This window comes from Dermacentor albipictus, chromosome 4 (genome assembly GCF_038994185.2).
Source record: "Dermacentor albipictus isolate Rhodes 1998 colony chromosome 4, USDA_Dalb.pri_finalv2, whole genome shotgun sequence".
NCBI classification, from domain to species: domain Eukaryota; kingdom Metazoa; phylum Arthropoda; class Arachnida; order Ixodida; family Ixodidae; genus Dermacentor; species Dermacentor albipictus.
In genome coordinates this window covers 114,162,032-114,177,517 of record NC_091824.1, presented here as the reverse complement: position 1 = coordinate 114,177,517, position 15,486 = coordinate 114,162,032, and the positions used below count along the sequence as shown (strand labels likewise).

The following is a 15,486-nucleotide window of genomic DNA, read 5'->3' as shown; positions in this document are numbered from 1 at the left end:
GTTATGCTGACTCATTATTTAGCTTCCGAAGCGCACTCTTTGTCCTGCATCTCAAATGGGCAGAGAGTGGAGGCCTCTTTGATACAGCAGCATAAACAACCACCTCATTCAGCTGCCAACAGTGTCAATGCTGGCAGTGGCATTTTCGCGTGAAAGCTGCATGTTCTATAAATGGATGATCATATGTGCAAAGTCCTCATTTGTGTCTGCTTTATGGAACACATTAATTGCGTGCATGAAGAGAATGAGAAGAATGGTAAGTGGGCAGCATAACAAAGCTTCCACACTACGGTTTCTCGCTCGTTTCCGTAGGTGTGTGGTCGCTCATAGTAGGGTGACTTAGTGCTATAGCGATGCTTACATGCACAAAATTTGCATATTTTGATATGTTCTGACATTATTTTACCAATGAGCGGCTAACATTATATCTCAAGTGAACGACGAGCGCTGTACCTGCCGATGTAAACAATTGAACCGCTCGGTGCTTTCGACTGTCATAAGCATTCTTGTGGGATACAAATGTGGAAAGTCGTGCTCCGCATCGTACAGCGAGTATGCAAAGCACTTCCCTGAGAAGGGGTAAAATACCTAAAAAAGTAAGCATCACATATAAATCAGCGGTTAGGGCTACCCTTTGCCTTCATGTTGAAGTGCGATATGTTGGGCATGAACACTGGCTCTCATGGTGGCGGCTTGAATGCAAACGGTGATTCGTGGCTACTAAATTCATCAGAATTATAGCTGTCACTGTTTGACAGATCCAAAAAGCTGGTGCAGCCGACTCTGTCACCCGAAGGTCCGGTGCAGTCACGAATCAGCTGTCTGCCGGCTCATCGCCGATTCGTCAACCCCCCCGAATGATCCCTCCATGTCTTGCACGCCGTCCCCGCTAGGGTACCTTCCGTGACGTCTCACGAAGAGGTTTGTTCAGCTGCTTGGTCAAGTTTCAGTTTCATTTTTGTACTTTTTGCTTAATTAAGATCATTTTCGAATTTGCAGAACAATTTTACTATCAGACGAGTGACAGGGAAGTCCCAGGAACCTGAATATTCCATTACCTTGACATGTTAAAAGAATCACCAGAATTTGCCTTTACAAACACAACTACCAAGCACATGCAACTACACTAACAGCTCGCATGACTACCAAAACAAGGCAACATGTCACCTTGAAGTTGGTCGGCTTGAACTCCCATTGGACGTCTCTCCTAAGAGACGGCGTGCTCACACCCTTGGGCAGGTAAATACTGTTAAACAGTGCATGGATCTCTCGCAGGGGCCGCTGGATGCCGTCAAAGATGTTGTTCATGATGCCCGGCCCCAGATGCACCGAAAGGGGCTTGCCCGTTCGCAACACAGGGTCACCAACAGTGAGTCCAGCTGGGCTCAGGCCGTCAAGGAATGGTAACAGCCAACAAATCCTCCGTGTCACCTACTCACCGATTTAATTGGCAGCTCAACAAATGCTGCAGACCCTGTGATAATGCCCATAAAACACGAATCCCTAAGCACTAAGAACATCACCTTTACATTCAATTTTTTAAAAATATTGTAGTGAAAGGAGGCTCAGTAAGCCACAAACACAAAGCAGGTGGCGCTCTGTTTTTTTCCCAAACGGACTTCATGCAAACTTCATAGTTCACTGTTTAGAAGTAAAGAATTCATGGGTACTCAATACAGTATTCAATGCCATAATTTATATGTGAAATTTAATAAGGAAAGCTACCCTTCGTCCTCTTCGCTAACAGCAAGCTCTGCTAGTGCAAGGTAGACTCAAAATAAAGCTTCGAAAGAGTAACCTGCCTATGTAAGTTGATTTAGCAAGTTAGATTGGTTTGGCAAGTTTTGTAATTTTTCTTTATCACTTTAAAACTTGCTTGGCAAAGAATGAATGGTGAAGTCCAGGCAAACGTGCTATGTAAACACTTGATTGACACAAGCAAGGCCACAGGCATGCAAAAAGGAAACAGGTCTCTTCGTAGACTTGGATGGTGGCCATGTCACCATCAAGCTTGATGATTTCACCGACCAGCTCTTCATGGCCCACACGTACAAGTTCGTACATGGCAGTTCCGGCCATCTTTTCCGCTGTAACGACTGAACACATTGATTCTAGGTCAGTGGAAGTCCCCAACGCAATTTTAATGGACACACTGTCATGACAAATAGCAAGAACATATGAATTAACTAGTTAACTGAGCTTCTCAGATGAGGATGGTGGCGGTTAAAAATAATGGAGAACACGCATCTTTTGAGCATCATGCGAGACTTTCCTGGCTTTAATTCATGTGAAGCTACGGTTCCTTGCATAAAATTATGACAAATTAGCTCCATGCACTGAAATTGCTTAAACAGGACTATTACACACAACATTCAATCAAAGAGTATTTACCATGAAGGAAAAGCTCATCGCTCGGCCTCAATGTTATTATCAGCTCCATAGCTACCTAGCTAGTTCAGCTTGCAATTAGGCAATCTAGAAAAACCTTTGTTAAGTTGAATTCAAATTATTCCAGCTCTAGGTTATGTGAACAGGGCATTCCCAGGAGCATCACGAAGCACCCAACTTGCATTTTCCTACCCAACACCATTATTTAATTTTTTTTCACATTCTATTCTCTGATGACAGCAAGTATTTCCTCCATAGAAGTATAATCCCCCAAGTCTTAATACAGAAGACTCCGATTAATTCAACTCTTTGCTTAATTCGAACGCACTGGAACGTTCCAGCAAAAAACCATGCATTGATATATAAAGAAAGCTTGTTTAGTTCAAAGGCAAAAGCATATCGCTTTGGTTAACAATGCCCCCTGATGCACACAAAATACTTTCTAAAAGCTTGAAAACCCAAAAAATTCCAAAGAGTTCGTACACTAACTAAAGGAAAATCTGGAAGAAAAAGTAGCAACTACAAAGGCACAGCTATGTCAATACGCCTCCTTGTCTTTGGCACAATTATCTCCAGATTGGCTCACACAAATTTCATACAATGGAAACAATTTCCAATATATCATCCAAAATTAGAATTTGCACGTAGCACATATGTAAAACAGGGAGTAAGGTTTATTCCATATATTTTTTAGAAAGATCTGATGGCTATTTATAAAATTTACTGTGCGCGAGAGGATGAGTTTGCATGCGCCATAACTAGATGGTGCCACTGTATCTAGCAAGGCTCGGGATTCCACCAACCGTGCATCTCATCTGAATCTCATCTCATTGCCTACATTTGTTGCTGACTCGTACTGAGAACTCAACTTCCCCTGTACTAGACTAGACAAATGCAGCTTTGTTAAATATGATGAACCTTTGTTGTTCCACCTCACTATACAATAAATTTTTTATTGAGCGATTGTTTTATAATCGCAGTGCCCACGCGGCTGCTAGTTTCAATGCATAGGCACCGTGGAGAATTTCCTCTAGGGTTGGTTATATTAGCTCTATGAGCAGACAGCGCTAGTGGTTCCCTAGACAACAGCAGTGACGGCAGTAACTTGTTCTGCAGAAATGATGACTAGCACTGTTCCCTGGGCAACATTATTGTCGGTGCTGATGATAGTGTTGGAGCTATGCGGGCTATTAACTGATGACATATTTAATTATTGTACTAACATATTGAAACATTGTTAATGACAGACTGTTTTAAGCAACAAAAATATTTGAATCTGTCTTAATTTGACCTTTTGGTTAATTTCACCAGAAGTTGCGGTCGCCCAAGGGTTGCGAGGGCAGGAGTTGAATGTAACTGTAATAACGATAGAGCATCACAGACACTATGCATTACACTGGACATATCCATTGTCATTGAGCCAATTCAAAATCATTTCAATAGAAGTTGCTTCCCCCACTTGCCGTAAAGTACACCTTTGCAAAGGGATGCTTCAAGATAATCACAAAAGGGGATACAGAGACACCAGCCGCAGCTAATACAGTGAAACCCTTTTTTGACGCTTAAAGACAAAGTGTTCCTGTGCTTTAAATTTGGAAAGTTTGTGAATGTATGGAATTTGACTGACGACTGAACGTATCCATGAGCCATTCTTAATGGTACATTCGCTATATCCAACCTGCAAGTTTAATCAACGTTAAACATATTCGAATAAAGCCTGAGTCTAAATTGTTTGACGTTCTTACAGTGAACGATATGTTTATGATCCTTAAGTGTCAGGTTTCAATAGTTTACTACGCATTGGGTCACAGAAGGTGCCGCTGTCGCGCAGCTCATTTTCTGAGCACACACTCGACTATACAAACCTATTAGTGCTTACTTATGCAACGGTTAGGTTACGCTGCACGTGAAGCAGACTATCTTGCAGTTGCAACGAAACTTCAAAAAGACTGGATAAAAAGAAACCAGTTTGCTTACCGGGACCGGAGACCGCATACACATATCCGAGGTTTGACTCTTTTTCCACATTCTGGATCTTTGGTAGAGACATCTCGACTTGTTCAGGTCAGCAGTCGTTTGCTGCAGGTCACGAGTTCGCGATCAGCTGTCAGTATACGAGCAGAGGCGGCTGGCACTACGAGCATGCAGCAACGGCACAGATTTTGCAGTACTGCTTGAGATATTTCGTAGAAATGACTGTCGCAGGAGACAGATACACCCGCTGAACATTGAACGCAGCGCATTCACAGTGAAGTTTATTCAGAGCCGCGCGTCACATGACCTGACGACCGCCGCAACTGCGGTCTGTAACGCAGATTTCATTAGCATCAAAACACAGAGGTGTCTTATTAATTAAACGTTCGCAAACCCTGACGAATCTCGACTCGTCTTAGCGCGGTTCTAGCGGGTAAGGGGGGCGGGGATCCAACCGAAAAACTTATTTTTACCAATGCGGCGGCTCTGTGTCGTAAATGATAACGAACAAGCGCTCGCAGACGAATTCCGGTTAGTTTCCGCTCACAGTACAGGTGCGACGCAACTCAGGCGGCCTAAAGAGGCTCACTTCTAATCAAGCAAGCTTTACGCAGTAGCATGGAAACGCAAAAACAAGTCAAAGAGCTGGCGCTGGCGGCTCATGCAGTGCCGGTCAATGCAAATAACCGGCGGAACATTGAAAAGTTTCACTGCGTCAAACAAAAGCCAGCTGAAGCTTTAAGCGAAACGAATGCGCAAGATGTAATAGGTAACTGCAACGCACAAACCTAAGACCCAAAAAATAAAACAGAACCACCATCGAACGGCAACACCTACCGCCAGACCCCTGCTTCTCCTTCTGCACCTTCTCTACTGCTGCCTGCTTTGCGCGAGAAATCACATGACCGTACGCATGAGCGAGCGAACCAGAGCGAACATTACTTTTACGCCTCATAATGAATGCACAATATCACTACTTTTTTATCAACAGCTTGAAATAAAATTGCGTTTAGTTTTGTTAGACAAATTCTTACTTACAGTAGGGATTATACGTTGTTGCGGCTATGTGAGCTACGTTAAAATCAATTTCACAGACTTCCGTCAGCTTCCCGAGCTTCCGCTGGGATAGTTCACATGCCTGTATGTTGGCGCGAGTGTTAGGCTGCTTGGTTTCTTTCAAACCTAATTCCCCGGGGTTTAATGAATTAAAATGACAAAGTCAAGGTGAGCGTGATTTTGATACGTTGCTTCACCTCGCAACGATGCAAATGGAAATAGTGGACCCTCTGCGCAGCACGATAGATGCACAACAACCAGCTCATGCTGTCTCCTTTTTAAGCGCACAGTGCGCGCGGCAAGGAAAACTACGCCCTAAAATATTTATTTAGCTAATCGAGGACAGCAGAATTTTTTTTTTAGGTCACATAAATAATTTTTTTGTATATAGGCTTCACTGGCTTCATTTTACCGCCAGTGTTTGCGTTGGCGTCTTGCGTTAGCGTTAGGCTTAAATGAAACGAGAAATAATCTGGCCGCGGTTATTTACGTCTTTTTGTTTGTTTCGCAACCGGTGTCGTGTTCGTTTCACGTGGTCGTAAATACGGCAAAGGTTGAAGAAGCATGTGCATAAGGTAGGTTAGCCTGTTGCAGTGGAATCCTAAAGCATATTTTCGGCTGCGATTGCTTGCGAGAGAACTTGTGAAACTTGTACGACGCTTTAGCAACGCGTTCGCGCGGTGCTGATGTACTGTGTAGTGGTGATCGGCATTGCGCCGGCGCCGTCGGTTTGTACTGTGTGCTTATTTACCGGTGCTCGTCTCTCGACAGGGGATGTAGGATCGAACTCGGTGATGTCACGCCTCACAACATCAACCAGTTGAAAAGATTAAACCAAGTAGTTTTCCCGGTCAGCTACAACGACAAGTTTTACAAGGATGTTCTCGAAGCGGGAGAGCTCGCAAAATTAGGTACGTAAATCGAATGACTAGGGTTTTAAAAAGCGTCATTTTTCTTTGCTCACTTCAGCTGCCCGTTTACGTAATTAAATACTCATTTTCTTGGCAGCCTACTACAATGACATCGTCGTCGGCGCGGTCTGCTGCCGGATTGACACGTCAGAAAATACGAGGCGCCTTTACATCATGACCCTGGGCTGCCTTGCGCCATACAGAAGATTAGGCATCGGTGAGTTTTGCGAGAATGCCTCCTAAGTGAAGTTGAGATGCACTCATCACCTTGTAGCAGTGAATCTCCGCAAGTGTGTTACGAGATAAAAGCCCTTGGTTATGCGTGGTAGGAGGGCGGTATACATACCAGTGTCGCAGCTTGGAATCATGGGAAAGTAATCTGCCATTCCCAAGAACCACTGAACACCGCTCACGGTATAGAGAAAGATGCCAGTCTATGTCATACCATGCATAAATTTATTAAATCAGTATTCTTATCTGCGCAGTTGTGGGGTGGTTCAATACGAGGAAGAAGGAGCCAACATACACTAACATATTAGCCTGCCGAAGACCGTGGAAGATAAGTGCGAGCACACAAAAACCCTAAGCACATGACGACACAGTCCGTGGCTGACGCGAGTAAAGCATGTGAATTTAGACTAGCCATGCCCTGACACACAGCTTGTACACACTTTATGATAGCTAAGCCCATAAGAGGTTCCTGCAAACTAGGTTCTGTGTGAATTTTGGAAACGGTGCGAAGTACGCTTTTGGCATATTCACAAGGAGATTGTGGGAACGTTTCGAGGGTACCTATCTAGACCGGGCTCCAACCCTTCAACAGGGCTACAGCACTGAGCTAAAATGTTTTGTATGTTACCAATGCCTGTCAAAGCAACTTGCAATGAAGCAGGTGTAAGTGGTACAGGTACTTCTAGAGAATGCAGAAAGAGCTGTGTATCCACACATATTCTGCTCTATTGACCGATGATGAAACAGTTCTCCAAGTCTTTCTCGGGCCATTTGGCTGACAGACTTTTCACCAATCCACTCCTAAAACAGTTATGAGGTTCCAGTGACTTGTAGGCTTTCATTTGTTAGAGGGCGACGAAGTTGTGCCGAAAACACAGGATAGCTAAAGTTGCCATCGTGAATTATCTGCAGGAAGACACTGAAATTGGCAATCGTCGTCTGCTCCCAGTATCAACATGTTGTCACAGTGCCACATTTGTTTCCTCATAGCATGAACATGTTAAAGGGATCAGCTCCGCATGAAAACACTGCCTACTTGAAGTTGGCAACATTCTGAGCAATAGGCTGGGTAGCTAGCATCACATCACCATTGCCAATTTACCACTGTTGTCACAGTAACGGCCATCACCGTGGTTCGCAAACATGGCTGCCGCACAAACAAGCCAGTGGATGTGACATCACATGGAAGCTATGTATAAATTGCTGATGGTGTTGTGCATATTCTAATGATAACTGGATTAGTGCTGAAAGTTATTGTGAGCATGAATCAGAATTTTTGCATCAGCATACTCAGTTGAACTAGCCTATTGTAATGTCTTGCTCTTGTGCTTTAGCATTTGGTTACTCAACGGTTTCTGATTTACGCAGATGTAGTGAACTCCAAATGAAACTGAATGTGGGTAACCGACTTATTAACCGCCCACAAACCAAATTGTAGCTTGCTTTTGTTAGAGAAGGTGACACTGAAGCTACCACTGCCATCATCAGCTGTTATGCTGCATACAAAACACCAGCTGCCTGACAACAATGCGAACAGGCAACGCTGAGGGGCAAAGAAGACCTATTCCTAAGCAGTGTGCTGACGTATTGTCGATGACACTTGTGCAGGTGTTTGCTGTTCCGAGCTGTCAGAGGGTTTTAGCCTGTCAGTATATATATTACCATCTGACCATCTGCAGAATAATTAAGAAGTGAGCAGCAGCCCTGGGGCCAAATCTCAGGCAATCACTTCCGCAAGCGTTCGCGTGGCTCGTCAACGGACACATCAGCATCTATGAGCAACAGTATTCCTCACACAGTGCAGACGACGCTGTTGCTCGCAGATGCTGTACAGCCACAAGATGTTTTAGATCATAGAAGGTGATCAATCAAGAATGCTGCTCCTGGTGAAGCCACCTTGTGGTTTAAGGTTCAGCCAGATGTCGCAAAACATTATTGAGAGGTTCCACTAAGCTGCTGGTGTAAATGCATCAGTGGTAACATAATTAGTAACACATAGTGGCTTCTTTTCTTTGCCCCTTCTATAAGAATGTTCATACAACACATTTCTAATGCATTAAGGTTAAGCAGTAAAAGGTGTTTGTAACAGTGCTGCTGCTGTTGTCTTTGGTGTATGTCTTTAAATATTGTGCTATTCCACGAACATTATACAGTCGAATCTCATTATGACGAAGCGGCATCCATCACAAAAATACCTTCATTATAGCTTTCATTCATTATAAGTACACATGCTGATATTGGCAAAAAATATCAGCTCTTATAGTAACTTCATTATATGTCTTCATTATATCAAGATTCAGCTGTATGTACAGTCGACCACAAATGTTTATCATCCATAGGATCTCTAGAAAAAAATCAAATTTCTGAGCAGCCTGTAACAGTAGCCAGTAAAACCGCACATTGCAGTGTTTGAATATACTAGTAGAGACTGGAACTGTGAATACCGGGCTGCATTGTGAGGCTGCACAAATATTGAACTCTTTTTTTTAGATATTGTGGTTTATGAAATTTCGTAGTTAACTGTATATAGTTAGACTGAATCACCTGACATGTGCCCTATGTTGTGAGGCACAATGGGAAAAAAAATGGTAGCAGTAATTCTTCAGAGCCGTTATTCTTGTCCTATGCAAAATAAATTTTGTGTAAGTGCATTTTAAAAATACACTTTCGGGCAACCTATGATACTGTTTGCAGTTTCGCTCAAACGGTCTGGCAATACCAGAAAAAATTGGAGAGTTTGGTATAAGGGATATGTGCATGCATGGGCCTACAACTTGCAAGTGTTGGCAGCAGTGGCAGCCATTGTAAGGATATACTGCGAGCACACACGTTGCAAGTAAGATTTGGCACTTTGTGCATCTTGCCTTGAGCGGAAAACAAGTTTGAGCAAAATGAAATTGCTGGACTTGTGTGACATGTAGCAACACAGTACGCATGCACGTTGTCAACCAGGTATAATAGCAAGCAGTGGATAAAAATATAATTTAACTTTGAAGGCAATTCAAGCGCTGTTGTCAGACTATTGCACTCCACAAACGTAGAAATTAAGTTAGCTTGGAATAGCTCCACGACGCAGGCAAGCTTTTGTTGCATTCAGAGAGGTGTGACTTCAGAAGAATAAAGCTTGGGGCCCTTTTGATAAGCGTATTTATGGGGCCTGTACGTACTCAAACTTCTGTGGCACATTTTATATATGACCTGCGATACCAAGTGATAAGTTGCTGCCGTGGCCTGCGGTGTTGTAGCACCCTCAGCTGTGAAGTTGGATCTGGCCACAATTAGAGAGGATGTAGGTAGTAATTAGTTGTCACGTGCAAGAGTATATGAGGTTTAATACCATCAGTGGCTGCTGGTAGCAGAAAAATCACTGTTGTGTTGGTACACTTTTATGAATGCATAGTCTTTCACTGATGTCACACTGCTATTTCTTTTGTTCCAGGCACAACTATGGTTCAGCACGTCCTAAATTATGTTAAAAAAGATGGGAACTTCGACAGCATATTTCTGTAAGTATCCGTAGCTTCATTGAGCACACCTATGTATGTGCTACATACTTCACTATAAGCAAACATCCGCAAGCCATGTAAATAATGATGCGCTAGTTATTCATGAAGCAGTTTGTAAGGGTTACGATTCAGCTTCATTTCGATGCTGTAACACATATGGCACACGTGCAGAAAAAAATGACACAAACTTGCTGCCTTAATTTGTAATGCCACTCAGACACACGAAATGCAATTCATTGTTTAATGCATAAGCCAGAACTCATTTGACGGAGAAATGCATGCTCTTGACGCCATGGCGTATGCATTGCAGTATAACTAAAGTATACGAAGCAGCGTCTTATGATGTGAAAAATAATTAGACACAACTTTCAACTGCAATGCTCCTGACAAGGTTTGTACTCGGCATACTTCCTCAGGTCGGCATTACAGCGGCCTCAACGTGACAGGTGCCAGTTTGCTTCTAGGCTTTGGATTGACAAGCAATGGCCGAAGTTGCTGTGGTCGATTGCAACATTGTAAAAGAGTGTTAGAAGGTAAAGCTAACTGCACCACAGTATGCTTATTTTTGCATTTCACTAATCATCGAGCCAGATTAAAATTTTTTTGATTAGTGCCCTATAATTGCTTACTTCAGAATGTGCCGTCATCAACATCATGTCGGACGCCATTTAATTTGGATGTGTGGCAACTCCACCTTAAAGGGTCTGACAACTGGTCAGAATGTGTTGCAAGACATTTTGATGGAAATGAAATGACCATGATTTATAGTGATAGAATCCAGCATGCTGTTTGCGATTTAAGTAGAGATTATAATTTTAAGTTGGCAAGAAAAGTCTAAAAAACCATTAAGTGGCAAGACCTGGTGGTGAAACCTTGGCACTTCGAATGTAGTCTATGAGATTACGTAAGTCTGGTGTTATTAAATACAACATAAGTATCGCTTAAAATTGCAGTTGCTATATTATTAGACACTTGCACTTTATTCTATGCTATAGAAATCAAAAGCGCATGCATGGCTACGGCAACACTCTGAACTGTGTATCCCGTGTAAAAGTGTCGTTTCATGTTCAGTTTGGTTGTTTTTGTTTTGACTGGCTAAATACCAAAGCAGTTATATGGGAAACCACAAAAACACGTAGCTATTATTGCATAACACTTTGGAAAATACGAATGGCAGGAATGTTGGCTTCATAAGCAAAATTCTTTCTCATAGTTATGGCCACACTTGTCGTTTTCCTCCTACTAATGCCGGCATACCATGATGCCAGGTATCATGAAAATTGGTTGTCAGCCCCTTAAGCATTAACGATTGAATGTCATTTTTTTTGCCTGTGTAGCACACGTATGAATCAAGCATGGCTTTTTTAGGATGCAGCTCATCCTTAGTTTGAAGGAAAGGAAGCCAATTGCATGCATTGCAAATGCTCACCCAGCTGAATGTGTTAGCATTTGCGAACTGAACATGCTAGTATACTTGATTATATATGGAGTGCATGGTTTTGCAATGACACCCAGCTATGCAAATGTAGAAATTGCATAAAAACTGCACCACTAGCATGCTTTGTGATTGCGATTGGAGAATCTGCAGGTTTAGTACAGTTAAACCTCATTAAACTGTACCCACTTAAACAGTAGCTTCGTTTAAAAAGTAGTAGTCAAATCCCAGACTCGGCGACCATTGCACATATAGCGTTTTATAACCGCACCAGCTTATTGCGTACGTTTTGGTTAACACATAGTGTTTCCACTTTTCGTCATGAAATCACGTCGGTACGTCAGCCCGGTGGAACAATGGGCTTCAGAGATCGGAACGCTCTCTAAGCGCAAGCGTAGAGGGTGAAGTCACCTCAACATCAGCATCATTTCAGCGCCGCGCCAGAGTTGGAGCGTTGTGGCCCGTGTTGTGGTGTCATGCAAGCTAGGTCAGAAATGGGGTGCTCAGCATAGAAGAGAAATTGGACGTCATTCGTGCTGTCGAACGTGGCACGAAGAAATCAGTGCTGGCACGCGAGAGGGATCTACCATTGACTACAGTGTGTGGCATTTGGAATGCGAAGGAGAAGTTGGTCGGCAATGTAGTCGGCGACTGTGAAAATACATGAGCTACAAGCTTCGACTTTTCGAGGTTTGACTTTTCGCCATCATTACCTCTTATTGCCTAACGACAGTGATGAGGACGACATGGAAAGAGACAGCACAGGCGATTCAGGCCCAACAGCGGCAGATGCTGTGCGTTAAGTCAGCCTCATGCGGGGACTGGCAGAAAAGCTGGCTCGTAGCCTGAGCAAGTTTGAGGCCACCGTCGTCGCTGCTAGCCTGCCGTGGCATCAAACAAAGATAACATACAACAAAAATAACATACTTTTGTCGAACGAAGTGAATAAATACTGCATGTCTTCTCCCTTTTCATCTCTTGTACTTCCGTTTTTCACAGGTAAGTGGGCGATCTCATGCTATTTCGATTAAGCAGTACCACCCTTTAGCACAAACTTTTCCGAGCTCCGGCCAACTATGGTTTAACGAGGTTTCACTGTACTTTTACCTTTCTGTTTTATGGTTGCGGAGGCACATCTTGGGGCCATTTGCTGCTTTGTCGTGTGGTGCACATGACCATGTGGGTCTTGTGCTGCACGCGTTCCTGGTCGCATATCTCATTTCCAGCTGTCGTCTTGCAGGCATGTCCAGGTGAACAACGAGAGTGCCATCGAGTTTTACAAGAAGTTTGGCTTCAAGATTGTTGAGACCAAGGAGCACTACTATAAGAGGATAGAGCCAGCGGATGCTCATGTTCTGCAAAAGACACTCAGGCCGACAAAGACTTCGCTGCAGAACGGCGTGGCCTCGGACAAGGAGCGGTCCTAGTGAGTGCATCCACACGCCGCCTCTGGGCGTTGTGCCACTGGGAGACACACACACAGAAAAAAAAAGGCAGCGCCTGCTGGCCGGTCCATGTTGAGGGAGTCGCAAGGGCAGTTTGGATGGCTGCCCTTGCCACGTCACCATGAGGGTGTATCGCGGCCCTATTGTCTCTGGCTTCCCTCCTGCCGCTGGAAAGGCTGTGTGGGGTGCCCCCTGTGGTTGTGCCGAACTTGCCACCTCCTAGCCTTGTCAACACTGTTTTCAGCTTCCCCAAAACCTTGCAAGACCAAGGATGCACAGATGATGGTGATGGCGCGTGCTGCTCAACTGTGTTAGGGTCTGTAGTTATTAATGCCTCCTATGGGTGAAGAAAGCTGCTTCAAGTTGCAAATAGTGTGACAACAAGACAGACAAAGGCCAGGGCCAAACACCACATTTAACTACTCTGAAGACTAATGACTTTCAGTGTACAGTTTACAGAAGCCTCATGGATGCATTAGACTATAAGTACTGGAAATAAGGCACAATATTACATTAAGCCAGATGTGGCACTAGTCCCTGATCTTTGACATACCTTCACTCTTGTTTTCTTACTGTTTGTGACTGAGATGTATGCTGTCTACGCACTTGTTTGCCCTTGACTGACTGGTTCGAACATTTTGAGCACCAGTGTAGCATCTAGCTGGCTTATCAACAGCTTTTTGTAACTAACAGCTGCATCAGCTATGTATCTTTTGTGCATCCTTGTTTCTCTAAGCACCTATAAACATCACTGCCCAAGCTTGAGGGGCAGATGTCTGCTATTGTCTGCATAAAACAAATTAGCGGAGTTTGATGTGTTCCTTCGCAAAGGACACATTGCCTGCACTTGAACGTCAAGCATGCTCTTGAGTCTCCTGCAAGAAGCTTGCATTCTGTTGTTCAAATATGACGTTATGGCATTTGTGCTTTTTTGTTTTTTAGTGAGGGAAATATGTGCATAAATATGCATTGCAGAGCTGTCTATGAAGTGACATTTTTTTCGTAGTTATGTTATATTGTGCTGTTAGCTCAGGAACAAGCTAAAGTACTTGTTTGTGTTGTTTTCGACAACTTAGGTGTTCAAAAAATTATTTGAACCCCTTTGTGTCACCTATATAGAAAGAGCATTCTGATGACGTACCTTAAGATTCGTTGAGAAAGCTGAGGCAGTGTTTGTTGTATTTATGTATTCTGTTAAACAGGTGCCAAGTGCTCGTGATTACTTAAACAATGTTAATGCAATTTTAGCGGACACGTAATATGCAATTGGAATATTTTTCCACTTGTTAAACAAAAATTTGTTTCTAGATGGCGTTTTTGTAAACCGTTTGGTACACGGATGCTATTCACTACGAAGTTTATAACTGCGTGAGTACGCATGCACATCAAGATGGGGGAAAAAACACTAAACCCTGCTGTTTTGAAATCGTCCATTCTATTTAATTAAAGTACTGTATACAGCAGGTGGTCTGAAGTTTATAAACATGCCTGTGACTTGCCCGTTTCTTTTCATCAAATGTTGCGCTTTGGTTGTGTCGTATTTTTCTTAAATCTGTGCTCCTTACTTCTTCATTTCAGTCTTATGCACATTTTTGGCTAGGGTGGTGGCAAGAACAGCATGTGCCAGCATGTTGCACCGTGCTGGAACTGTTTTTTTCTACCAAATGTTGCAGCATTGTCTGCCGACGAAAGAATGTGCGCACAGTTGCCGTGCAAACAGTGAGCCTTCTGTGTGCCATTCTGACCTGTGAATAAATGTGGCCTAGGAATTTTTTATGTGAAATGAGGCGTTGGGCTGTTTAATTCTCTTGCCATCTGTGTGCGGTGATCCACTGTATGGCCTTTCATGGTAGTGTCATGACCTAACCATTGGTGACTGCTACCATGAAAACATGATACTGCAAGTCTGTTTATGTTGTCTTGTTTGGGTACAGATTAAACCACTTTTGGAATGTTTGATAGGGTTGAGTATGTATGGACAGACTACATAAGGCGAAAATGCTTAACGATCTGCATGTTCATTGGCGCTTGCAAAGCATGCTTCTTTGAAGGAAAACAGCACTTCATAGGAAGTGCTTCTCTATGAGCAGCAACATACAAGTACAAAACAACACACAAAACAGTACTACACCTGCCTTTTGTGCTTGTGCACGCCAGTCATTCCAAAGGTCAGCCAATATTGGTTCTTTTCCACTGTAACATCGGAGACATCAGTGAATGGGACTGGCTAGCTCATCTGTAAAAATTCTGGAGTTCAGTTATGGTACATTGCTACTGCATGCTTAGGTTGTCATCGAATATAGACTAGGAGAGAACTGCCAAGAAATAACTCCAATTATGAGGCGACATAATTTATAACACTGTTCTTTCTATGGCATAGAGCATTGAGAGCCTTCATGCACTGAAGATTTTTTTCTCAGATAGTACTTGCATGGCTACAATCATGTAGTGGACATATGCTGAGTAGCACATACATGCCATCTAGACAATAGCTCTGTATCAACTGCAAACCAACTTCCTCTTTAAGGAAAGGCCATTTC

General features: G+C 43.3%; 2 protein-coding genes across 4 annotated transcripts in view; one reads left to right on the top strand and one right to left on the bottom strand.

Annotated features, from left to right (window-relative positions):
• The window catches only part of LOC139059293 (V-type proton ATPase catalytic subunit A-like), a 34,210-nt gene extending 28,900 nt beyond the window's left edge, over nucleotides 1-5,310 (bottom strand). The window contains exons 1-4 of one of the 2 annotated variants that reach the window (XM_070537493.1): nucleotides 5,200-5,310; nucleotides 4,366-4,467; nucleotides 1,968-2,096; nucleotides 1,168-1,379 (exon numbers count right to left, since the gene is read on the bottom strand). In XM_070537493.1, the coding sequence (XP_070393594.1) occupies nucleotides 1,168-1,379; nucleotides 1,968-2,096; nucleotides 4,366-4,438 (414 nt within the window). In that variant the 5' untranslated portion in view covers nucleotides 4,439-4,467; nucleotides 5,200-5,310. Of the gene's footprint in view, nucleotides 1-1,167; nucleotides 1,380-1,967; nucleotides 2,097-4,365; nucleotides 4,468-5,150; nucleotides 5,180-5,199 lie in introns of those variants that run through there. The other variant, XM_070537494.1, reaches the window with a different exon arrangement.
• A 122-nt stretch (nucleotides 5,311-5,432) lies between these two features.
• Nucleotides 5,433-14,729, top strand: san (Probable N-acetyltransferase san). 2 transcript variants are annotated; one of them, XM_070537502.1, is made up of 6 exons: nucleotides 5,433-5,586; nucleotides 6,190-6,329; nucleotides 6,427-6,546; nucleotides 10,000-10,066; nucleotides 12,742-12,927; nucleotides 14,525-14,729. In XM_070537502.1, the coding sequence occupies exons 1-6, from the start codon at nucleotides 5,573-5,575 to the stop codon at nucleotides 14,544-14,546; spliced, it is 549 nt and encodes a 182-aa protein (XP_070393603.1). In that variant the 5' UTR covers nucleotides 5,433-5,572; the 3' UTR covers nucleotides 14,547-14,729. The 2 variants fall into 2 exon arrangements, with proteins under 2 accessions (XP_070393603.1, XP_070393604.1); XM_070537503.1 differs by lacking the exon at nucleotides 5,433-5,586 and adding an exon at nucleotides 5,861-5,993.
• Nucleotides 14,730-15,486: the final 757 nt, after the last annotated feature.